This window comes from Schistocerca cancellata, chromosome 5 (genome assembly GCF_023864275.1).
Source record: "Schistocerca cancellata isolate TAMUIC-IGC-003103 chromosome 5, iqSchCanc2.1, whole genome shotgun sequence".
Lineage (NCBI taxonomy): Eukaryota > Metazoa > Arthropoda > Insecta > Orthoptera > Acrididae > Schistocerca > Schistocerca cancellata.
The window spans coordinates 520241581-520267993 of NC_064630.1; the positions used below are offsets into that span (position 1 = coordinate 520241581).

The window sequence follows — 26413 nt, forward strand, 5'->3', positions numbered from 1 at the left end:
TGTGTAAATTCATCAACTCCTTTTTAATTTACAAAACTGATCCTTCTTTCATAAGAGCATTTCCAACATTTCGACTTACCTTTTTCATTCTTTCCCTATTCATACTCTGATTACACATGCAAGATGGACACAACCTCATTATTTTTCATTGTTTGTTCAGAATGTGATCATAGCCCTACAATTACTGTATTAGTTTTATCCTTGCAGTGTAGACTCCTTCATTTTAATAGTAATTAACTTATATTAAAACCTCCAGAATATAGATTATTTGGCAGCTGTATACCAAGTTTGTGTTGCATCCAGTGAGTAAAGTACCATGTTGTACTAAATTGTTTCTACACATGTACTGAGGTTGCTGATCTGTGTGTTAGCTCCTATTATGCGTGCATGTCCTCTCCCTTTCGTAATGCTATTTCACATGTTTACATCTTAAGTGCCTTGTCACATGGTATTTGAGAAATGTACATATTGTAAAATGAATCAGCAACACAGCAATCATGTTTCATATAGTCTTTTGACCCACTGAATGGAATCTTAATTTACTATAACTTACATTGCTTCCATTAAAAAATGTATAAATAAACAAAATGAAAATTTTCTCTTAAAACTAAGCGAACAATTGTTAGATACTTATTATATTGAAATATTTGAATTGTTCATGTATGTTACTGGTAGTGAGGTTTGACCTTTGTCCAATCATTTTAGTGTACAAAATTTCTTAGATCCTTTTGTGGATAAAGTTCCTTGTCCTTTCCACTGTAAGGGTAGGCTAATCTATATGCATCTGGATGTGGAATTTTAGTAACTACAAATGGCCCAGTGTACAAAAGTTGCCATTTATCATTGAGTTTCCCATATTTCATAGATTTAGGGTGTGTTTGTAGTGGTAACTCATAACCTACGTGGAATTGTACAGTGTGCCCCAATCTTTTGTTATACGACTTTTTCCTCTGTTCAGCTTTTTCTCCTCCAAATTAATCAAAGCCTGGAGTACTCTTTCTTCAAGTGACATCTCTCCTCTAATTATCTTGGGGCTATTGTTTTTCCAACTCATTGACTTCTCTTCTTCTAAACATCAGTTCAGTACATTTAACAACAGTTGTAGAGTTTGGCAAATTGTTAAAGATTTGTTGAAATGGTGATACAGTCAACCCAATTTACATGCTTCTGGGGTGTATTAGTGCATGTAAACCTGTTAAATTCTTTTAATATGCTTTCCATTAGGCTTGCCTCGGGGTGAAATCACAATATTGATGTGTGTTTTATTTTGTTTGCTGTAGTAAATCCCCCCTTCCATCTACTGCCTATGATGTACAAAGCATTCTCCATTAACAGTATCTGTGAGTTCCCTGCTTATGATAGAACCTCCTGTCACACTGGATATAACTGAACATATTTTGTGAAAATATCATATAAGGCAACAACATATTTGACACCCCCCTACCCTTGTGGATAGGGTCTGGCAGCATCCAAGGACACTAATTCTAAGGATTTCTTGGGCACTATAGGATGTAGTTCAATCAGTATGGACTTCTTTGAGTTTTCCATCTTTTGGAAAGTAATGCACTTCTGAATTACTTGGAGAACTCTTCTCCACAAGTTGGGAAAATAGCCGTACGTCTTTATCTTGTTGGTGCATTTGGAAACCCCATAGTCACCCCGTACATTGTGAGTGTACAAAATGAAATCATCTACATAACTTTCTGGTAAACACACACAGCTATTCTTGATTCAGTGTGCGCCAATGAAACAGGACTCCCTTGTATATAGTATAGAATTTCTTCAAATTCCTGCCATTATTTTCATACAGTTTCAGCCTTACCTTTCTACATTGCAAGTCTCCCTCATGCAGTTGCTCCAAATTCTTGCACATCTTTTCACAATGTGGTTGTTGTGTCTTGTCCTGCATAAGCCGAAACCTAATTTCAGAATTCTGTTCTCTAATTTGGAGAATTCATCAAGCCCTTGAGATGTCCTTGACAAGGTGACTGCAGTTATGTATTGCTTACCCTTTATGTATATGATTTCAATACTGAGTTCCTGGAAGTACATGCACCACGTGGCCAACCTTTGCTGTAATAATTTGCATGTAAACAGAAAAGAAAGTGCTTGATGGTCAACAGTAGGCTTTGGTGTCATTGCTCCATAAGTATTACTAAAATTTCTTAGCTGCCCATATAACTCCAAGAGCCTCAAGCTCTGTCATGGAATATGACCACTGGATTGAGAAAGTGTTTGACCAGCAAAACTGATTATCATAGATGTTGGTTCCCCATCATCTTCAGTGTTCTGAAATAAGTATGCTCCTAGTCTCTGTGAAGATGCATCTGTTCTCAAGCAAAAATTCCTTGACATGTTAGCATAGTGTAGTGTGTTTACACATAATAAGGCTTCCCTTATTTTGTCAAAGTCTGCTTGACATTGTTCAGTCCCTATCCATGGATTGTTTTACCTCAGAAGATTCAGCAATGTGTCACCCTTCAATAACTTATTATAATATTAATATATTTCACATTAGTGAACTAAACAGAAATCCACGTCCTCTCTCTGCCATGGACAGGGAAGGACAGATAGTACAAGATCAATGAGACATCCAATAGGAGTTTTTCTGAACATAAGGAAATTAATGTTCTGCATCCTGTTTTGCCATCTCCACAAACTTGATTGTTGTGGACACACTGCATTTTAATCTTTGCTGTAAATCACTTAGGCAAATGAATGGATAAAAACAGACAGAAAAAAATAAAACATATACCATATAGGTAAACCAGCATAAGATCCAGTACATCACTCTATCTGGTCTACATAGCTATTTTTCTTTTTTTTAGTTTAAATTTTTGATTTATTTCAAGGAATAACCTGTGATAACTTAGCCTTTGTCCTTTACTGGAGCACCACAAATATGTGATATTGGGTTATTCCTTCCAAGTGGTGTTATGTGCGTAACTGTGATGTGACCATTATTCTCTTGAATTCTTCTCAAAATCTGTGATAATTACTTCCATATCTATACCTGCTAATTTTTCTACATTCACTCATTATTAATTACCCAGTTACATGTTTTCTTCCTCATTACATATTTCAACCACAATGAACCACTATGTTCATCCATCCATATACAAGAGTAGTATTAATTTTTTTGCAACTTGTTTCACTTTTTTGTTGTGGGGCTAGATAATCAACTTTATTGCAACATGAAAACTAAAGCATAATTCATAAGACTCCATTAAAAAGCACATTCAGCAACAGACTAAAACATATACAAAAAACAAAGAGAAAACATAAGTCAGTGATTGCAACAAAAATAATAATTAAAATAGTTATGTGTAGCATTTCATGGCACGTAACACTGCACTTCATCATCCCCCCACAGCGTCCACAATATTTTCTGTTGAGCTTGACATGTTGTCTGGACCAGGTAACAACGGGTTGTTCACAGGCTGCTGATGTCACATTTGAAGTTGCCTCTGACATCTGTTGCAGCTGATCTGTGCAATTGGAGAGTTTGTTGAGTCTGTGGAGTGTGAAGATAGTACCAATCCAGGGAGCAGGTGAAGCCCGTCAACAGTGATGGTGGTTGGTATACCCATCACATCAATTCTGAATGTCTTGTTTTCCCTGCTAATGACACAGTAAGGTCCATCATAGGTTGACTGTAGTGACTTGCATACTGTGTCATGCCATATGAAGACATGATGGCACTTCAATAGCTCATGAAAAACAAAAGGGCAACAAGTCTGCTGATCCCTCAGAGCAATGGGTCATAGTTGCCAGACTTGTGTATGCATCTTTTATATGAAACCTGTTGGGTCAATGCAGTAATTTGGTTCATTGGCAAAGAGCTCGCCAGGTAGTTCTAGTGGCTGGTCATAAACATGTTCAGCAGTCATGGCTTCAGCTCTTCTTTCAGCAACACATGGAGACCCAGAAGTATGAAGGGCAATGATTCTGTCCACCACTGTGACTCATGACATTGAAGTGACACTTTCAGTTGACAGTGTATGTGTTCAACTAAACCATTCCCTGCCGGGGTAAGCTGTAGTTCTAATCTGCTTAATACCCAATAAGATGGCAAGCACTTTCAAAAGATATGACCCAAATTGTCTTCCCTTGTCTGTTTTGATTTGTAGAGGCATGCCAAAATGGGCAATCCATCCCCAGAACAACACAGCTGTAATGGTTTTGGCAGTAAGTGGGCCAGCATGTAAAACAGTCGATGGCCTGTAAGGCAGTAGGTGTATTTTTCTGATGTTGAGAGAGGTTCTACAAGGTCTAGGTGGACATGTTCAAATCTATATTTGGAGGAAGAAACATGCTGAGAGATGACCTAATGTCCCAGCTAATTTTATTTTGTTGACAGGCCACACATTGTCACACATATTGCTTGCAGTCTTTGTCCATGTGTGGGCAGATAAAAGGTCACTTCACCGTCCTGGTAGTTGCTCATATCCAGGGTGTGACATGTCATGTAAACACGCAATTGCCTGTTGGCAAAAATCAGTAGTCTTAAATGGTGTTGGTTTGTTAGCGGTAATGTCACAATACAGAGGTAGCATAACACAGTGGAGTTGTAAGCCCAGTGGTTGGACTTACACACCTTGTAACTCACTATCTGATTGTTGCTCTGCTTCTAGAGCTTCAAAATCAACTGTGTATCAGTGATTGCTTCACTCAGAGAGAGAGCTTCAGCTGTGAACTGTCCAATATAGTTGAGATGTCGTAGCTGATGAGGTGATGCTTTCTCAGGATGCTGGTGGAAAGCATATGTTAGTGGCTTGTGATCTGTGGTGAGAGAGAACTGTTGCCCATTCAATGTGTGAAGAGATTTCTTGATAGCAGCATAGGCAGCATACAGTTCATGATCACAAGTGGACAAGTAGTGCACAAAGAGACTGTGGTTATCATTCCTGAAGTGATCATTCCCGAATACCAATGTGTCCAAAGTTGTATGGAAGAACAGCAGGTGAATTTCTGAGAAAATGGAATGTGAATGCTTAAGAAAGTAGTGCAGTTTCTGTGTTTCCAACAAGCCAGGAAGATACAAACCTGACATTATTGAAAACTTCACAGAACTGCCAGTCACATTTACAGGTGCACAAATGTTAAAGAAGAAGGTACTTGCACTTTTATTCCAGTGACGACATACTTTATAATCACATATTTTCCATGTGGGAGATGAATTCTGTAATGTTGGCAATGCATTATGCCACAACATCTGACCATGATAAAGCTGATTACTGCACGCTGTGGCACTACATAGGAAACAACATCTATTGTGACACACTGATTATAGGAGTGTGATTATCTGTGGCAAAGTAGTATGAATTAGTGTCAGAAATACTGGAGCATGTGGCATGAGGACCTTATTTTGGTCCAGATGAGGAAGATGCTTCTTATCAGTAAAAGCACTCACAAGATTTTCAGCATGTACAATAACTGCTTTCTGATGTATGTGTGGTTCATAACTGTAGAGCAGAAAATAATTCAGGTGTCAAAGTAAATATAATGGAAAACCCAGAATGGCTTCAACTGCCAGAGTCTATTGTCACATGAGTGTGAGTTGTGTTTGGATGAATGTGTGTATGTCTGTTGTCTTTTTTCAACAAAGGCCTTGTTGGCCAAAAGCTCATTTTTGGCAGTCTTTTTGTTGTTCCTATCTGTGACTCAGCATATCTGCTATTTGGTGAATAGTAAATATAAAATTGATATAAGTAAATTTAATATTGCTATCGATAATTTTGAAGATACATGAGGTAGAAGATGGCTTACCAATTAGCAGAGGAACCATAAGTAGATTTGGGAAAGTTCATTAGATTCTACACTACCAAAGAGACAATGTTGATCTTATGAGTACAAATCATGAGAATCCCTATGAAGTGGATCTGCTTTAGAAGTCTGTTTATTTGAAGATAAACTCTTTGTTGACTCATAACTCAGTATAAGCTCATGGGCTCAACACAGTAACACATGTTATGCTTACATTGAGGCAACAAAAGTCATGGCATTGTGACAAGCACATATACAGATGGTGGTAGTATTGCATATGCAAGGTACAAAATTACAGTGCATTGGTGGAGTTGTCATTTGTACTCTGATGCGTGATGTGAAAAGGTTTCTGATGTGATTATGGCCACACAATTGGAATTAACAGAATTTGAATGTGGAATGGTAGTTGGAGCTAAATGCATGGGACTTTGCATTTCAGAAATCATTATGCAGTTCAATATTCCAAGATCCATAGTGTCAAGAGTGTGCCAAGAATACCAAATTTCAGGCATTACCTCTCATCACAGACAATGCATTGGCCGATGGCCTTCATGTAATGACCAAGAGCAGTGTCATTTTCATAGACTAGTCAATGCTAACAGACAAGTAACACTGCATGAAGTAACCACATAAATCAATGTGGGACATTTCACAAATGCATCCATTAGGACAGCACAAGAAATTTTGGCATTAATGGGCTATGACAACAGGCAACCAACATGAGGCCTTTCCCAACAGCACAAAATTGCCTGAAGTATCTCTCCTGGGCTCGTGATCATATCAGTTGTACCCTGCATGACTGAAAAATGGTGGCCTGGTCAGATGAGTCCTGATTTCAGTTGGTAAGAGTTTGTTGTAGGATTCAAATGTGGTGCAAACCCAATAAATCCATGGGCCCAGTTGTCAACGAGGAACCTGGCAAGCTGGCAGTGGCTCAATAATTGTGTGGGCTGTGTTTATATGGGATGGATTTTGTTCTCTGTTCCTACTGTGCTGATCACTGGCTGGAAATGGTTATGTTCGGCAACTTGCAGACTATTTGCAGCCATTCATGGACTTTATGTTCCCAAACAACAGTGGAATTTTTCTTGATGACAGAGTGCCACGTCATCAGGCCACAATTGTTTATGACTGGATTGGAGAACATTCTGGACAATTAGAGCGAATGATTTGGCCAGCCAGAATACTTTTCTATGTATTTTTAAAAACAAAGATCCCTGAAAAGGGAGAGGGTAAGGAGTCATTCCAGTCCCTGGAAAGACTTACCTTAGGGGGGGTCTGTATATGTGCGGATGGATATGTGTGTGTGTGTGTGTGTGCGAGAGTATACCTGTCCTTTTTCCCCCCCTAAGGTAAGTCTTTCCGCTCCCACTATTGGAATGACTCCTTACACACTCCCTTAAAACCCACATCCTTTCGTCTTTCCCTCTCGTCCTCTTCCCTGATGAAGCAACTGTGGGTTGCGAAAGCTTGAAATTTGTGTGTGTGTTTGTGTGTTTTTTGTCTCTATCAACATACCAATGCTTTTGTTTGGTAAGTTACAGCATCTTTGTTTTTAGATATATTTTTCCCACGTGGAGTGTTTCCCTCTGTTATATTTCTATGTATTTTTATTTACACATCAAGTTCTGTAGGACCAAATTTAGGAGCAAATCTCCAAGGTCATGGAACGTGTCAGTACATGAAACTACAACTGAAAAGTAATAACAGATAAAAATAAATGTTTATGAACCCAAAAAGTCAGTCCAGAAGTTTAATTAAATGCAATCAACAATACAACAAGAATCAGATTAATTTTTCAAGGAACTCCTCGACAAAATATAAGGAGTGACCCTTGAGGAAACCCTTGAGTTTCAATTTGAAAGCACATAGATTACTGCTAAGAGTTTTGAATTTGAGTTGTAGCTTATTGAAACTGGATGCAGTAGTATACTGCACACCTTTCTGCACAAGACTTAAGGAAGTCTGATCCAAATGCAGGTTTGATTTCCGCCGAGTATTAACTGAGTGAAAGCTGCTTATTCTTGGGAATAAGCTAATATTGTTAATAAGAAATGATACTAAGGAATATATATATTGAGAGGCCCATGTCAAAATACCCATGCTAGAGAACAGCGGTCGACAAGAGGTTTGTGAACCTACACCACCTATTGCCTGAACCGTCCGTTTCTGGGTCAAAAATATCCTTTTAGAATGGGAAGAGTTACCCCAAAATATAATACCATATGACATAAGCGAATGAAAATAAGCAAAGTAGAGTAATTTTTGTGTCAAATGATCACTCACTTCAGATACTGTTTGAATAGTAAAATTAAGTCTTTGAACAAGATCCTGAATGTGATCTTTCCACAACAGCTCACTATCTACCTGAACACCTAGAAATTTGAACTGTTCAGTTTCACTAATCATATGCCCATTGTGTGAAATTAAAATGTCACATTTTATTGAATTGTGTGTTAGAAACTGTAAAAACTGAGTCTTACTGTGATTTAGCATTAGTTTACTTTCTACAAGCCATGAACTTAGGTCATAAACTGCCCTATTTGAAACCGAGCCAATGTTGCACACAACATCCTTTACTACCACACTAGTGTCATCAGCAAACAAATATTTTAGTGTTACCCTTAATACTAGAAGGCATATCATCTATATAAATAAGGAACAGGAGTGGCCCCAACACTGACCCCTGGGGCACCGCCCACTTGACTGTACCTCACTCAGACCCCACATCACAGCCATTCTCAACATTGTGAATAATGACCTTTTGCTGTCTGTTGCTAAAATAAGAGGTGAACCAATTGTGAGACTCCCCGTATTCCATAATGATCCAACTTCTGGCGCAATATTTTGTGATCAACAAAATCAAATGCCTTAATTAAATTAAAAAATATGCCAAGCATTTGAAACCTTTTGTTTAATCCATCCAGTACCTCACAGAGAAAAGAGAATATTGCATTTTCAGTTGTTAAATGACTTCTAAAGCTGAACTGTACGTTTGATAGCAAATCATGTGATATAAAGTGCTGAATTATCCTTACACACACAGCTTTTTCAATAACTTTTGCGAGCACTGATGGCATAGAAATAGGTCTAAAATTATCTACATTATCCCTTTCTCCCTTTTTATAAAGCGGCTTTACTACTGAGTACTTTAATCATTCAGGAAACTGACCATTTATAAATACAGGACTAACATGTGCAGCATAGTACTTTAATATTCCGCTAGGCACTCCATCATAACCATGAGAGTCCTTAGTCTTAAATGATTTAATTATTGACTCAATCACCCTCTTGTTTGTATCACAGAGCAGTATTTCACACATCAATCTCAGAAAGGCATTTGCCAAGAAAGTTTTATGATTCAAGTAAAAATAATTTTTTATTTAATTCACCATCAGTGCTCAGAAAATGATTGATAAATACTGTACATATATCTGATTTATCATTAACAGAAATATTTTTGCTGCAAACTGACTTTATATCATCGACCTTGTACTGCTGACCAGATACTTCCTTCACAACTGGCCACATGGTTTTAATTTTATCCTGTGAATTAGCTATACTATTTGCATACCACGTACTTGTACCTGACAAGAATCCCATTTAACATTTATGGGACATAATTGAGAGGTCAGTTCATGCACATAATTGTGCACTGGCAACATTTTTGCAATTATAGATAGCTATAGAGACAGTATGGCTCCATATTTCTGCAGGGGACTCCCGTAAACTTGTTGAGTTCATGCCACTTCAAGTTCACCAGGCAAAAGGAGGTCTAACAGTATATAAGGAGGTATTCCATGGCATTTGTCACCTCAATATAATTCAACAGAAGAGACTGATACACTTTAACTACCAAGCCAGTGCATTAGTTAAGAAATGGACCAACAGTCTAGAAGATGAGAGTTAAGATCTTCATTTGGCCATTGTGATTTATATTTTTCACAGTTTTCACAGTCATTCCAAATCTCTGTGGCAAATCCTGAGACTATTCTTTAAGCAAAGCAGGACTGCATTCTTTCTTCATCCTTGTTCTACATCTGTAATGTCATTAACATTAATGGAACACTAAACCCCAACCTTTCTTTTTTCCTCCTAATACACTTCAGAAGCCATCCATGTGCATACTGGAAGGTTATGACTGTTGCTGCTATTATTGTGAGTGATAGGCGTTCTCCTAATGTCAATAAATTCTAGAAAAATGTAGAAATATCCATTCTTCACAAGATACTGACAACATTATTGTTAATCTGACCCTCAGTTTGACACTTAATACATATTAACCAGCATCTGTGTCGAAACATGTACATTGCATAGAGGATCACAGCAAATATTGAATTGTAGGTATCCTGCTGGCTGTCTTCAACAAAATCAGCATTTTGTTGAAAGAATAGTAGATAATGGCAATTTCCATAGCATACTGAAACTAAACCTTAAGGCAAAAAATTTTAAAAAATGATATTGGTTTGGAGCATAGTGTTCTGAAGACTCAACTGTGATAAACAAATCATGTTCCTACATAACTGAAGAGAACATTACTATCTTAAAATCATTTGGGAATACATTACATATTTTAGAACATCACATATATGGAACAGACACATTGTAATAGAAACCCACTTTTGTTCTTCAGGTAACTACTAGTGTCTGATAATTCTAATACCTTTACAACATTATTTCCATCTTTTCCTGTTCGTGTCTTGTTTGCACTCCATGTAGTTTATACCACTTCTCTGTATAAGTCTCACAAGATGAATCATGAATGTTGCCTTCAGCTCTTTTACATTTATTTTAAGCTACTGTAGCTGCATCCATAGATTCCTCTGCCTTTTTATAGAACTGAAGTCTGGATCTGGGATCAGCATTTGGATCATGCATTTGCATTATGTAAACCATAGTTAGTGAATGATATTAGAGAAAGGATAGATTGCTACTCACCTAAAGATGACCCATTGAGTTGGAAATAGGTAACATGAAAATACTGTTGCACATTGTAGTTTTTTACCAAAAACTTCTTCAGCAAAGAAGAAAGCTTAGGCCAAAAGCTATAATGCATAACAGTGCCTGACTGCAACTGAACTGGTCATCTATTAGGTGAGTAGCAATCTATTCTTTTCCTAATGTTGTTGATATGCTAATGCGTAGTTTCTATGGCTTCATAGGTAGTTAACACTCAGCCAAATATATAAATGCAAAATAATGTGATAGTTTTCTATAAATAATAATACTGCAGAATAAAAATACACTGATTATATCACACAGTGGTAAAACATGTTTGGATAGGCACAAATTGTATGACAGAGTTTTGTCCAAGATCCAGCATACCATAATGTTATAAGTGTTGTTCCAGTTAGGCTGGTGACTTCAATAAAACAACATATTCCTGTATTTTGACTTGTTTTATTTGGGATTATGTGTCACATGTTTTCTCTTTCTTCATGAAGATAACCCAAGGACAGTTATATGCTAGTTGTACATTATATTAAGTGTTTCTAGTCAGATTCAAGATTGAAATATGTTTTTTTCATTTGGTTACATTATATCCCATTAGCCTAAAACCATTCACACACTAAATAAACTCATTACTTGGAAGACATTAGTATAGTGCATAACAATCAGAAATTAACTGCTGCAAATTCATTTTCTAGAGAATACTGGAATTTTTGATAACTCTTAATCATATGATGTTTAGTCATTTAGTTCTCAGTACTAAATTGTTATTTGCATTCCAGGTGAAGTGCCTAATCTTTTTGAATCTGATGAGTATGAAAAAGTTATCATTGCATCAAGGAATGATGCAAAGGAGGCAGGTATTGATGAAGGAAACAGAGATGGAATATTTGAGTTTTTTATAAGCAGAGTTAGAAGCAGGCTCCATTTAGTTTTATGTATGAGTCCTGTGGGAGATGCCTTTAGGTATGCCAATATTAATCTTCTTTCTGTTACAATCAGACTCATTTATAATAATATGATATGTTTTTGTTTTTTCAATCATTTAGTTTCTCCATGTACAATTGCAATTAATTGATTCTCCTTGTATAATTTGTAATGGTTGTTTACAGAATTTGTACCACCTTCCCTACCCACAGTAATAATTAAGATATGTATTCCATTGGTATAACATATCATAGTGACTTATTATGATGGTCTTCAGATTTTATTTAACAAAATCAGACACTTCATAAGTTAATGTTGTGGTTTATTTCACAGTCAACTTGTCCATAATACTTATAATACATTCCAATAGTCTCAGAGTTGTTTCTGCTACCTAAAGTTATATAGAATTTTACCATTCAGTAAGGACATTATCACACATTTCATTACATTTAACTTCAGTTTTTATTCATATAATATTTATAATTATATTATTAACATAACTGTGTACTCTCAGTTTAGACTGATAGTAGCGTTGGTTGTATATGATCTCAAAAACCAGAAACTGTTAAGACCATTCCACAGAAGAAGCAGTTGATATTCACTCTACAGGTTTTATTGTGACATTACTTTGATTTCTTGGTGACTGACATATCAGTGTGTTGCCTTTTTGTGCATGTGCATCTACTTAAGTGATCTGTTAACTTGTCATGGGTACAAGAGGGACAGTGGCCAGTACAGTGAAGGCAGGGAGCCCCGAACACTCACGTTAATTTATCGGTAGCACCATGCAGGCTTTCAATGCCATTTATAGTGCTCTTCAGCTCCTGAACACTTAAAAAAGACCACCATATGGATGAATCCATCTGTGAAGGCAACAAGTCTAACAGTCAAGGGATGCTTGTCACCTAGCATAACCTGCAATACCCCAATGTGGGGTGGACAAACATCTGCCCAGCAAGGCCAATAAACTCCCATATGTTTCAGCCAGCCAGTCTACAATGGATACACCACAGACAATTTCACATACACATCCTAGCAACAATCAGCCTGCAACAACAGACAGTCTAATAACAGGAACACTCAGCCTACAAATAAGCATCCATTGAACCTATATGATATACATGACAGTTGTTCTTTCATAGTGTTTGTGGATGTCATAGACAAAAGATTTGATAGACTGCATCTGTTGTCACTCAGCAAAAAATCTCAGACAGCAGGACAGTAACATATAAACCAAATATTGAACATTTCATCATCTCAGAAGAATAGAGTTAAAATTGAGATTGTAAGCACTGCAACTGCAAATGCCCTGATTAGCAGTGATGCAGTCTCTCCAAACAACCTAGAAACTTATGTACCCAAGCCCTTAACAACAGTGGAAGGGACAATTTGCAATGTCCACACTTCCCTGCTGTTGGAGTAGATACTATCAGTAACTGAGTCTGACATCCTGGTGGTGTCAGAAAGAATATATCATAAGATGGCTACACAAAGAGATGCAGGCAGGAGGCCCTAACCAGTATGTACGTTACATTCAAATCACGACAGAGGCCATGTTTAAATGCATGGTCTATGGGGTCTAGTAATGCCCTATATTTTCCCTGTGCTATAGTGCTACAAATTTTTGCACTATGAACGTCATAGCAAACAATGCAATAGCCATACAATATGCAGTAAGTTCGCTGGTACACGTAGTATTAATGTATCTCCAGAAGAAGCACTTCCTGTATGTGTTCACTGCAAAGGAGCTCACAATTCACTGAATAAAATATGCCCTGAATACTTAACACAAAATAAATTAAGCATAGAATGGCTTACAATAATATCAGTTATCAAGAAGCTTGTGCATCATGTGAAAATAGGTAGTACACAAGCAGGAGAGCAATGCAGTGTACAAACGCACAGGATGCACAACCAACCCTTAAGCATGTACATCAATAAGCAACAAGAAACATAACACTTGCCATGGCAGGCTAAACAACATCTAGCAACAACCATAAAAAGAAATCCATATTTTCCCCAAACTCAGCTGATCACCACAAGTGAACAAACAAAAAACTTCCTTATTAATTCTTTCCAGAGTTTCTTACCTAACAATCTGACACAACTTTCTCCAGCCAAAACTGTGGATGCTCACACTATAGCAGAGAATGTTAAACTTAGTGTTACTGGTTTGCCCTCTTCAGTTTCTGTAAATGATGGCAAAAGTTGTCAAGTGCAGACTACATTGAAATGTTAGATCTTAGCTCGAATAAAGAGAGTTTCACCCACTACTCCAAAACACAAATTGTCAGTCTGTGCCATTTATGAAATATGGCTCAAGCCCATGGAGGACTTCTTCCACTTTCATGACTATGACATCATTAGAAGTGACAAAAACAATGAATATAGAGGAGTGGCTATATTTCTGAAAGAAAATATTCATTATGATATTTGTGAACTTAACAGCAACAACCAAAACATACAAAGTGTGTCAGTATCCAAATGAATGTCAGGATCTGACCGAAATGTACTGACCTTCTACAAACCACCTAACATGCTCCAATCAACTGCCAATGTTACATCTTTATTAGAATAATTTGTCAATCCACAGCTTGTGGTGGGTGTCTTTAATCAATACCACACATCATTGGGATATGAGCACAACAATAACAATGGTCAGCTATCAATAACAATCCTGGAAGACAAAAATCTAGTGCTGCTGAATGATGCATCAGCAGTAGACCTCAGATTTGTATCACCTCATATGGCCATACTAACCAACTCGAAAGTAAAAGTAAATACCTTGGGCTCCCATCACTTGCCAGTTGTTCTGACTTTACTGCCTTTACTGCCACAAAGGAAGAAGCATGTTGAATCTACCCTGCACGCAAATGGAAAATCGAGAAAGCTGACTGGAATAAACATTTTGACAGGTTAAAAATTAACCCCTCACAGTTAGAGACATCTGAAGATCTAGCTTTGACCTACTCCATACTAATACAGTACATTACTGAGGCCACCACAAAGGTATTTCCTCAACATAAGTTATCTTATAGAGCCAGTCCTTTGTGGTAGGATACAGTATGTCAGCAAGTCCTCAAAGGAATGCAAGCAGGCACTGAGGAAATATAAGAGACATAGTACCCAACAAAACTACACCTGTCAGCAAAATATTGGAAACAAAGTGTTTTTTAAAAAATAAGAAGAGGATGAGTTGGAAAAACATCTAAAACTCTATAATTGCAGACGCTGCACTGTCAGGTATGTGGAAGCAGGTGAAGAGCTTCAAGAAATCTACAAAATGTTGCCATTACAATTTACTACCTACAAGTTGTGTTATGGAACAGATGTGACATAAGCAGATATCTCCATCTGTCAAACACCCAAATCCCAGTGAAAGTCACCCTCTGCTAAAGAAATTCTCAATAGTTGAGCTGTAGAGAGCTTTGTCCTCTGATAAAAGTACTGCCCCTGGCATGGCTAGTGTAATGGTTGGAACTTAAATACTGGCAACTATTTATTCACAACCAATACAAAAGAGTTACATGTTTGCACCTGTTATTGTCCTTCAAAGTAGTCACCAACATTGTGTAGAACCCGTTGCCAGAGATGCGAAAGGCATGGTATACCGTTAGCAGGGCCTGTTCTGTTGATGGTGCGAATGGAGCCGTCTACTGCATGTTGAATCTCTGGAACAGTACTGAAGTGAATGCCATTAAGTGGTTCCTTCATCTTTGGAATCAAATCAAAGTCACAAGGACTTAAGTCCGGGTAGTATGGTGGATGGTACAGTACGTCCCAGTCGCATTGACCGAACGAAGCAGCCACAGCTTGCGCTGTATTCGCCGTGCATTGTCATGCAAAATGATGGGTGGGTTATGCAGAAAGTGTCGCTGCTCCTTTCACAAAGCTGGTCACAGGTGATGCTCCGAAAATGAACAGTAACAATGTGCATTGACGGGCTGCCATGGAGGAATGTGATGCGTTAGGATAACATCATCACAGTTGTACACAAGAATCACCATAACTTTAGACTGCTCCATTCGCACCATCACCAGAACAGGCTCTGCTAACATTATACTGTGCCTTCCACATCACTGACAACGGGTTCTACACAACACTGGTGACTACTTTGAAGGACAGTAACAGGTGCAAACATGTAACTCTTTTGTATTGGTTGTGAATAAATAGTTGCACTATTTAAGTTCCAACCCTCATATCTACTACAGTATGAGCTTTGTATCAGGACCTAAGCAGCACTTACATAGTGCTCTGAGTGCTAGCCAGAAAACTAAAGAAACATTGCTTACCCCTACATTTGCAGAACATGTGTTGTCATTTTTCTCTGATTGGTTGTTACTATTCATCCATGAAGGATGTAAAATAGGACCAAAAACTACAAATATGGAGTTGCTGCAAGGCAAAACAAACAATGGAAACTGATTTTTGGGGGCTGTGTCAGAAAAGATTTGAAAACCTGAGAGCTTAAAGATGGAAGATTGGGTAATATGCAAGACAGAGATTGACAAGAAAATTGAAAGTCAAGAAGTACACAACAATTCATAGTCTTGTTTTCCAATAAATCTCTTACAAAGTCACTGTCTAAGCATCTTATCTCTCTTCTAACCAGACTCAAATGTAAGTACAGATACTTCCATAAACAACTTCTCAGGCTACACACCTTAGAGACACCTTTCTGTTCTTGGAGAAGAGGAGGATGCAGATCACCTTTCCATTGGGTGCACCAAACTACATGGAAGTAGTACAATGCATTAACAAGAGAACTTGTGAAACTTGGTCTTCCATTGCCAACCTGGATGACAGCTTTGTTAGCAACTCAGATGTGTAGATTCACTGTTTCCATAGGTATCCACATCTAAGATCAATATATCACTGACAATGGACTGCACAGAAGTAATTTCATAATATTATTTAATATTGCAATAATGATATAGTATTTGTGTGTGTGTGTGTGTGTGTGTGTGTGTGTGTGTGTGTGTGTGTGTGTGTGTGTGTTTGTGTGTAAATTCAATTCAATTCAGATCTACTTCACATTTATATGAGTAGAGTGTTGACACACTATAGTACAGTCACAAGAATTTGAACTGTTACTTGAAAAGTGAAAAGAGCAATTCAAGTACATGTTTCAGATCATTGCCGGCCGGTGTGGCCGAGCAGTTCTAGGTGCTTCAGTCTGGAACTGTGCGACTGCTATGGTCGCAGGTTCGAATCCTGCCTCGGGCATGGATGTGTGTGATGTCCTTAGGTTAGTTAGGTTTAAGTAGTTCTAAGTTCTAGGGGACTGATGACCTCAGATGTTAAGTCCCACATTACTCAGAGCCATTTGAACCATTTTTTTCAGATCATTACCACAAATGTAGAGAAATAACAACAAAAGCAAAACAATTGTAATGGAATGTAACTGAATTAAATGAGGTGATCTTGGGGGAACTAGATTATGAAATTAGATGCTAAAAGTAGTGGATGAGTTTTGCTATTTGGGCAGAGAGGATATAAAATGAAGACTGGATTTGGCAACAAAATTGTTTCTGAAGAAGAGAAATTTGTTAACAACAAATGTAGATTTAAGTGTTTGTAAATCTTTTGTGAAGGTTTTTTTTTTTTTTTGGAGTGTAGCCTTGTATGGAAGTGAAACATGGGAAATAGTGATGATGACAGGAGAAAAAATGTGTAAAATTTATAGAAATGCGAAGGACTGGTGAGCCCACCAGATGTCTTCCATCTCATCTGGTACAGTAATAGCCCCTGACCAGGCTTCTGGTTGACTTTTCCATAACTCTTCCCATTTCCAAAACCTCACCAGTCTTTTTCCTTCATCTCTTTCTTTTTCTTCAACCATTTTTTCCAAAACAAGGAGCCACTGGCTCCAGAAGCTTGCACATTTACATGTCTTTTATGTGTGGTTTGAGTATTGTAATCTCTCCCTCCTTCCTAATTCCAGTTATTGTCCACAATAAGCAAAGTCTTTTACAAAAAATTTGAGAGGAGTGAAGATTACAATATGCTTTCTAGTTTACTTATCTTTGCCTGTAGAGTTGGCTCCAGTTCTTCTTGTCTATGGGTCTGATTCTTGAAGCTGAAATTCTCACATTTAAGTCATCATGGTTGAATTTATCTAAATACATTTGAAGGTTGTTATTGCAGGATTTTTGTTGTTAAGTTAATGTATTTTGTCACATTGTAGTATATCATACAGTACTTTGAATTTTCACATTAACAAAGCTGAAATTACATTGTTTGCCCAAAATACAAAAATATGTCCAATCACATTAGAGACTTGCTTACTACTACTTCACTCTGTGGTAATAACCATATTCCAAAGGGCTTACAATTTTTCTTGACAAATGAATTTCTATTAATTTTGATTATTATTTCGTAAATGAATCCTGAAATAAACATAGTAAACAGTACTAGATTGTGTAACTAATAATAGAAATTTTAAGTGTGCCAAATAATTCATAATTTCAAATTTTCTAAAAGAATTATTTTTCTGTTTATTCAGAGCTAGTACTTATCGATTGTAACATCGAAAATAAAGTAATTCTTTTTCGTAAATTGTAGCTTGAAATATAACATATTATGTATAAAATTATATGAAAGTTTTAAGAAAAGCAGCTGAGATAATGTCCAAAATTTGAAAAATAACACTGATATTGACAACTATTGTTGAGAAAAAGTAATGCTAGAGGAGGATGTCCCGTTACAGTGTGTAACCTCTTTTCTACATTATGCTCCACAGTTTTTCTCTGTCAACTTTATCAAAGACCTTTCCCAAATCAACAAATGCTAACTGAGTCTCTCAATTAAATTTGACATCTCTTTCAGTGATCTGTTTCATCACAAATACTGCATCTGTTGCTGATCTTCCTTATGGGAACCCATTTCTTTGTCACTTAATCAGTACTCTGATATTATGGATCATCAAGTGAAATTTGTGACTGGACTGAAAATATATTGGTAGGGACGATGCAGTATGTTAGCTTGGATTGACAGATGCAGTAGTAACTTTGGGTGTGCCCCATGTTTCATGTTATATATTAATGACCATGCAAACAGTATTAATAGTAACCTCAGATTTTTTTCTGGTGATACAGTTATCTGTTATGAAGTGGTGCCTCAAAAAAGCTGCACAAATATTTAGCCCTATCTTGAAAAGATTTTGATGTGGTACAAAGACTGTCAGTTTTTTCACAAAATGAAAAACTGCAATATCCTGTGACTACAAGATCAATAAGTCATGGTTGTAATCAGTCAACTCATACAAACACCTGGGTGTAACACTATGTAGTGGTATAAAATGTGACTATCACATAGATACACTCATAAGTAAAGCAGGGGGCAGACTTCACTGGTAGAATAAAAGGGAAATTCAATGAGTCTACAAAGGTGAGTGCTTACATTCAGTTGTGTGATCCATCCTAGAAATTGCTGAAGTGTGTGGGACCATACCAGGTAGGACTAACAGGGGATACTGAACACATAAAAAGAAGAGCGGCACAAATAGTGATAGGTTTGTTTGACCAGTGGGAGAGTATCACAGAGATGCTGAAGAAACAGAACTGGTTGACACTTAAAGATAGCCACAAAGTATCCCAAGAAAGACTATTTATAAATTATTAAGAATGTAACAACTACCACCCAATACGCCTTCTGTCTCACACCATGAAAATATTTGCGCACATCATCAATCAAAGGATCTGACAAATTATCAGTCTCTCAGTCAATCAATGTGGATTGGTGAAGGGCTATGGGATGATAGATGCTATCCATGCAGCTTGCCTGCTTAATGAAAAGCACTGTGAGAAGTCAAAACATCTACACTTTGCCTTTCTCAAGCTCAAAAAGGCCTTTGAATGAGTGCAACATGAGTTAATTTGGCTTACCCTGTGAGAGCATGAGGTATCTGAAGAGCTTGTTAGGTGGCTCAAACTTCTCTACCAGAACTCAAAGAGCCAGATACAGTCAGCTGCCGGACTGTCTGATGACTTCCCTATTTCTTTGGGAGTTCATCAGGGTTCTGCTCTCTCATCACTCCTATTTATCACTGTCATGGATACCATCACAAGAAACCTGCAGAAAACCTCACCGTGGACATTACTGTATGCTGCTGATGTGCTACTGGCCAGTGAAGATAAGAATTATCTGCAACTTCAAGTCCAAGCCTGGAATGACTGCCTTGCAGATGTAGGACTATGGCTCAATGTGTTGAAAACATATTACCTTTCCACAGATGTAAATGACTCTATAACCATCAGAATCAATGATGTTGACCTCCCAACAGCAAGGATTTTGAAGTAGCTGGGCTCGACAATTGCTGCCGAAGGAAATCTCAGTGCAGAAATCTCCAAATGCCTTAGCAACACAAGGCTCAAATGGCGTTCCATTACTGGAGTACTATGGGACAAGAAAATTCCTAACATGCTCAAATCAAAAGTTTACTGATTGGTAATCCATCCAGTCGCACTGTATGGGGCTGAATGCTGGCCTTCAACAAAGGAAGTAGAGCAAAAACTTGGTGTTATGGTTAGGTGGACATCAGGATTAAAATTGCATGACCATGTCACAAATAATGAAGTTTTCAGTCTTGCAGGCTATATGGTGTTGCACCAATAGTACACAAAAAAGAGAAACTGAATTACATTTGGATTTTCCCCCTAAGCATTAGAATTGCAAAATATTCTGTGCCCACTTCATTAATAAATAAGTCAGCATGACTACAGTTAATTTTATTAAGAAATTTAGCACAACATAAATGTTTCATTTATGTGTATATGAAATCCTTTAGTAGTTCAGATATCTATTTTGCTTGAGGTACTCTTTGAGCAGTGCACAGAGGTTGGAGTTTGTTAGCATATATCCTGTTGTTGTTGTGGTCTTCAGTACAGAGCCTGGTTTGATGCAGCTCTCCATGATACCCTGACCTCTGTTAGCTTCTTCATCTCTCAGTACCTGCTGCAACCTACATCCTTCTTAATCTGCTTTTGGTCTCCCTCTACAAATTTTACCCTCCACACTGCCCTCCAATACTAAATTGGTAATCCTTTGATGCCTCAGAAAGTGTCCTACCAACTGATTCCTTCTTCTGGTCAAAGTTGTGCCACAAATTCCTCTTCTCCCCCATTTCTGTTCAGTACCTCCTCATTAGTAACATGATCTACCCATTTAATCTTCAGCATTCTTCTGTAGCACAACATTTCAAAAGCTTCCATTCTCTTCTTGTCCATACTATTTACCATCCATGTTTCACTTCCATACATGCCTACACCCCATACCAATACTTTCGGAAAAGACTTCCTGACACTTAAATCTATACTCGATGTTAATAAAATTCTCTTCTTCAAAAACGCTTTCCTTGCCATTGCCAGTCTACATTTTATATCCTATCTACTTTGACCGTCATCAGTTATTTTGCTTCCCAAATAGCAAACCTCATATTCTACTTTAAGTGTCTCATTTCCAAATCTAATTCCCTCAGCATCACCTGATTTGATTCAACTACACTCCGTTATCCTCATTTTGCTTTTGTTGATGTTCATCTTTTATCCTCCTTTCAAGACACTGTCCATTCCATTCAACTACTGTACCAGGCCCTTTACTGTGTCTGACAGAATTATGATGTCATCAAAAAACCTCAAAGCTTTTATTTCTGCTCCATGGATTTTAATTCCTACTCCAAAGTTTGCTTTTGTTTCCTTTACTGCTTGCTCGATATACAGATTGAATAACACAAGGATAAGCTACAACCCCCTCTCATTCCCTTCCCAACCACTACTTCCCTTTGATGCCCCTCAACTCTTATAACTGCCATCTGATTTCTGTACAAATTTTAAATAGCCTTTTGTTCCCTGTATTTGACCCCTGCCACACTATTTGAAAGAGACTATTCCAGTCAACATTGTCAAAAGCCCTCTCTAAGTCTGCAAATGCTAGAAATCTAGGTTTGTGTTTCCTTAATCTATCTTATAAGATGAGTCGTAGGATCGGTATTGCCTCACGTGTTCCACATTTCTACGAAATTCAAACTGAGCCTCACAAAGGTCAGCTTCTACCAGTTTTTCCACTCATCTGTAAAAAATTTGTGTTAGTATTTTGCAACAGTGACTTGTGAAACTGTTAGTTCAGTAATTTTCACACCTGTCAACACCTGCTTTCTTTGGGATCGGAATTATTATATTCATTTTGAAGTCTGAGGGTATTTTTCCTTTCTCACACATCTTGCTCACCATATGGTAGAGTTTTAACAGGGCTGGCTCTCCCAGGGCTATCAGTAGTTCTAATGGAATGTTGCCTATTCCCAGCGCCCTTGTTTCAACTTAGCTCTTTCAGTGCTCTGTCAAACTCATCACGCAGTATCCCGTCTCCCATTTCATCTCCATATATGTCCTTTTTCTTTTCCATAATATTGTCCTTCAGTACATTGCCCTTGTATAGACCCTCAATATACTCCTTCCACCTTTCTGCTTTCCCTTCTTTGCTTAGAACTGGGTTTCCACCTGAGCTCTTGATATTCATACAAGTGATTCTCTTTTCTCCAAAGGTCTCTTTAATTTTCCTGTAGGCAATATCTATCTTACCCATAGTGATATATGCCTCTACATCCTTACATTTGTCCTCTAGCCATCCCTGCTTAGCCAGTTTGCACTTCCTGTCCGTCTCATTTTTGAGACATTTCTATTGCTTTCTGCCTGCTTCATTTAATGCATTTTTATATTTTCTCCTTTCATCAGTTAAATTCAATATCTCCTCTGTTACCCAAGGATTTCTACTAGCCCTCGTCTTTTTACCTGCTTGATCCACTGCTGCCTTCACTATTACATCTCTCAAAGCTACCCATTCTTCTTCTACTGTATTTGTTTCCCCCATTATTGTTAGTCATTCCTTAATGCTCTCTCTGAAACCCTGTAAAACCTCTGGTACTTTCAGTTTATCCAGGTCCCATCTCCTTAAATTCCTACCTTTTTGCAGTTTCTTCTGTTTGAGTCTACAGCTCATAACCATTAAATTGTGGTCAGAGTCCACATCTGCCCCTGGAAATGTCTTACAATTTGAAACCTGCTTCCTAAATCTCTATTGTACCTTTTCTGTCTGAAACTTTCCGGTGTCTCCAGGTCTCTTCCATGTATACAACCTTCTTTCATGATTCGTAAACCAAGCATTAGCTATGATTAAGTTATGCTCTGTACAATATTCTACCAGGCAGCTTCCTCTTTCATTCCTAACCCTCATTCCATATTCACCTATAACTTTTCCTTCTCTTCCTTTTCCTACTATCGAATACCAGTCCCCCATGACTATTAAATTTTCGTATCCCTTCACTATCTGAATGATTTCTTTTATCTCATCATACATTTCTTCAACCTCTTCATCATCTACAGAGTAGTTGGGATATGAACTTATACTACAGCGGTAGGTGTGAGGTTCGTGTCTATCTTGGGTACAAAATGCAGTCACTATACTGTTCGTAGTAGCTTACCAGCGCTTCTATTTTTTATTCATTATTAAACATACCCCTTCATTACTTCTATTTGATTTTGTATTTATAATCCTGTATTCACCTGGCCAAAAGTCTTCTTCCACCGAACTTCACTAATTCCCACTATATCTTTCTTCAACCTATTCATTTCCCTTTTTAAACTTTCTAACCTACCTGCCCAATTAATGGATCTGACATTCCACACTCCAATCCATAGAACACCAGTTGCGTTTCTCCTCATAACAATGTCCTCTCAAGTAGTTATCGCCCAGAGATCCAAATGGGGGACAATTTTACCTTCTGAATATTTTACCCAAGAGGATGCCATCATCGTTTAACCATATCGTAAATCTGCATGCCCTCGGGAAAAATTACAGCTGCAGTTTCCCCTTGCTTTCAGCCATTCGCAGTACCAGCACAGCAAGGCCATTTTGGTTAATGTTACAAGGCCAGATCAGTCAATCATCCAGACTGTTGCCCCTACAACTACTGAGAAGACTGTTGCCCCTCTTCATGAACCATACATTTGTCTGGCCTCTCAACAGATACTCCTCCTTTGTGGGTGCACCTACGTTATGGCTACCTGTATCACTGAGGCACTCAAGCCTCCCCACCAACTGCAAGTTCCATGGTTCGTAGGGGGAGCATATGTCCTTTGTCACAGGAAATGCTACGTGGAATTACCAGCACTGCACTGAGTGCCAAGGGAGCCTCAGAGTATGCCACTTTAGTGTTGATTGAGTGCTGTAAGGAAACTGGTTATAAGAATGTAGTGTGAAACTTGGCTTTATAAGTGTGAAGCTAGAAATCAACCAGATTAACAAGTTGCAGCATTTGATATTTAAGAGTGAGTAGGTCACCACAAAGGTTAAGAAAATTTAAAGGTTCTAGCAGACAGAATGTGAAGAAGAACATGAGGACAGTGATAAAGTAACAGAAAATCCAACTCTAGTCCTCATTGAGAGGCAAATACAAAAGAAAATCCTGTTTGTAAGCTGACAAGTAACATTAAACAAATCATTTGACTAAATCTTGTAAAAAAAAGAAAGTCAAAAGAAATTTTTGTTTGACTTGCAGATATCCCTATAAATCATTAACTCCTTATATCTCAAGGTCCCTGAGTTCTTAATTACATATCCCCTCTCCAACCCCCAAAAATTATTTCTTCTATTCTCCCCTGAAGATGTAACCTGCTGTTACAAATTCTAGGTGTGTTGTTTTTATTTACTTTTCTATTTTCTACTTCCATGCTCTAAAAACCACTGTGTGTTACAGTGTAGACGTAGAGGGTGCATAGTGTAGCAGTATCACCCCACATCCTACCCCCTCTTTCCTAGTTTATACATAAAACATACAGGGAAGAAATAAATATATTGAAGAAAGTAATTTTTTTCTTAGCACATTTTGTAATGTGAAAATTTTTAAAATTTTGTGTGAAGGTTTTTTTATAATGCACAGTATTTTTCATGTAGCATTTCCCACTTCAGCTTGCTGAACATTTCCGTGACACTCCCTCATTGATTAAATGAAGCCATAATGTACTGTGCAGCTCTTCTCTGAACTCTTTATATCTATTCCCATTAATGTAACTTCCGGTTCCCGTCAGATCACCAAAGTTTTGCACTATCAGGCTGGGCTAGCAGCTGGATGGGTGTCCATCCAGTATGCCAAGCACTGTTGGCAAGCGGTATGCACTCAGCCCTTGTGAGGCAAACTGAGTTACTTGATTGAGAAGTAGTGGGTCAGGTCTCATAAACTGACATATGGCCGGGAGAGCGGTGTGCTGACCACATGCCCCTCCATATCTGCATCCAGTGGTGCCTGTGGGTGGCCGGTTGGAACCATTGCACCTTCCAAGGCCTGTTCGGATGGAGTTCAGTATTAATATAACTTGTTAAACAATAGTCATGAGTTTCTTATGTTATCCATCTTAAGTCACTCTAGACAGTAACTGCTAAATACATGAAGGTTGTGATTGATTCCAAAGAGTAATCGCAAATTATGGACTTAAATAACATCAGGTTCTTTTTTAATTTTATAAGCATTACGTTTCGTTCAGTTACATAAAATAAGGGAAAGGCAAGCACTCACCTATAGCAGATGATGTGTGGAGCATAGAATCACATAATAGCATATAGTATTCACCCTAGCTTTGAAGTTCTTGTACACACATTCAGCTACTCCGACACCCAAATGAACAACACAACAGCTACAGCAAGACTGATTATTGATTATCAGTTATTGAAAGCAATTGCCCAGGCTGATGGATGAGAGCAGATTAGGGAAGGTCACATGAGGGAAGGAATGGGGAGTGGGATATAGTGATGCACATCTTTTGACAAATGACTCCACGGGTGCACAACAAGATGAAAGGAGTTCAAAGGGTAAGGCATTAAGAGATACAATGAGAAGGAGAGATGGGGGGGAGGAGGGAAAAAAGAGATGAAGAGGGAGAAAGGAAGGGGTGAGAGAAAGGGAGGGGGATGGAAAATAAGTGAGGGAGGGGGCAGAGAGATATAGAGTGAGGGAAAGAGAGAGAGGGGATGGGGGAGTGGTGGGAAAAAGGCAGTACAGATCGGAATGGGGAAGTACTGGTGTGGACAGAAGAAAAAAAGGGAAAAATTAAGGTGAGGTAGTGCAAAACAGGTTAGTGGAGGTTTAGGTCCGAGGTATTGTAAGAATGCAGCATATGCTGGGAGAGAATTCCCACCTGCATAGTTAAGAGAAACTGATACTGGATGGGAGTTTCCAAATAGCTCACATAGTGAAGCAGCTGTTGAAGCCATTTGTGTTGTGGTGTGCAGCATATTCATCAACTGGATTTTCTAGTTCACAGTTTGCCAGTTGCCATTCATGTAATCCAATACTGAGGATTTGTTTATAGATTGACCTTAAAAAAGATATAATTGTGGGTCAGTATGTAGTCGGCTAAGAGGATTAGGAAGAAAGTGCTGGTCTGGTATGAGGAGGATATTGGGGAAGGGATACTGGTGTACAAGGATCTTGAAACCATAGTGACCGACAAGGATTGTGGTGGTAATGGGACTGGAATTGTGGAGGGGTAGTGAAGGAAGGAGCAGTGTCTTGAATGTTGGGTTATGGACAGTAGTTTGGAGGTGTTGTTAAACAAAGGCAGAGATTCCTTCTGTAGTATCACTGTACCAGTCACAGTGGGACGACCAGTAGAGTGACCTCTGGAGTCAGGTTTGCAGAGTGTGGGGAGAAGGCGGGATGTAGGAGTGCAGGAGGTTGCCAGCGTGAGGAGATAGATTGATTCAGATGTTGGGTTTTGGG

General features: G+C 38.1%; 1 protein-coding gene across 1 annotated transcript in view; it reads left to right on the forward strand.

Moving 5' to 3' along the window:
* Window positions 1-26413, forward strand: part of LOC126188640 (dynein axonemal heavy chain 6) — a 1044937-nt gene that overhangs the window by 589390 nt on the left and 429134 nt on the right. The window contains exon 83 of the mRNA XM_049930241.1: window positions 11499-11682. Coding sequence (XP_049786198.1) covers window positions 11499-11682 — 184 coding nt within the window. The remainder of the gene's footprint in view (window positions 1-11498; window positions 11683-26413) is intronic.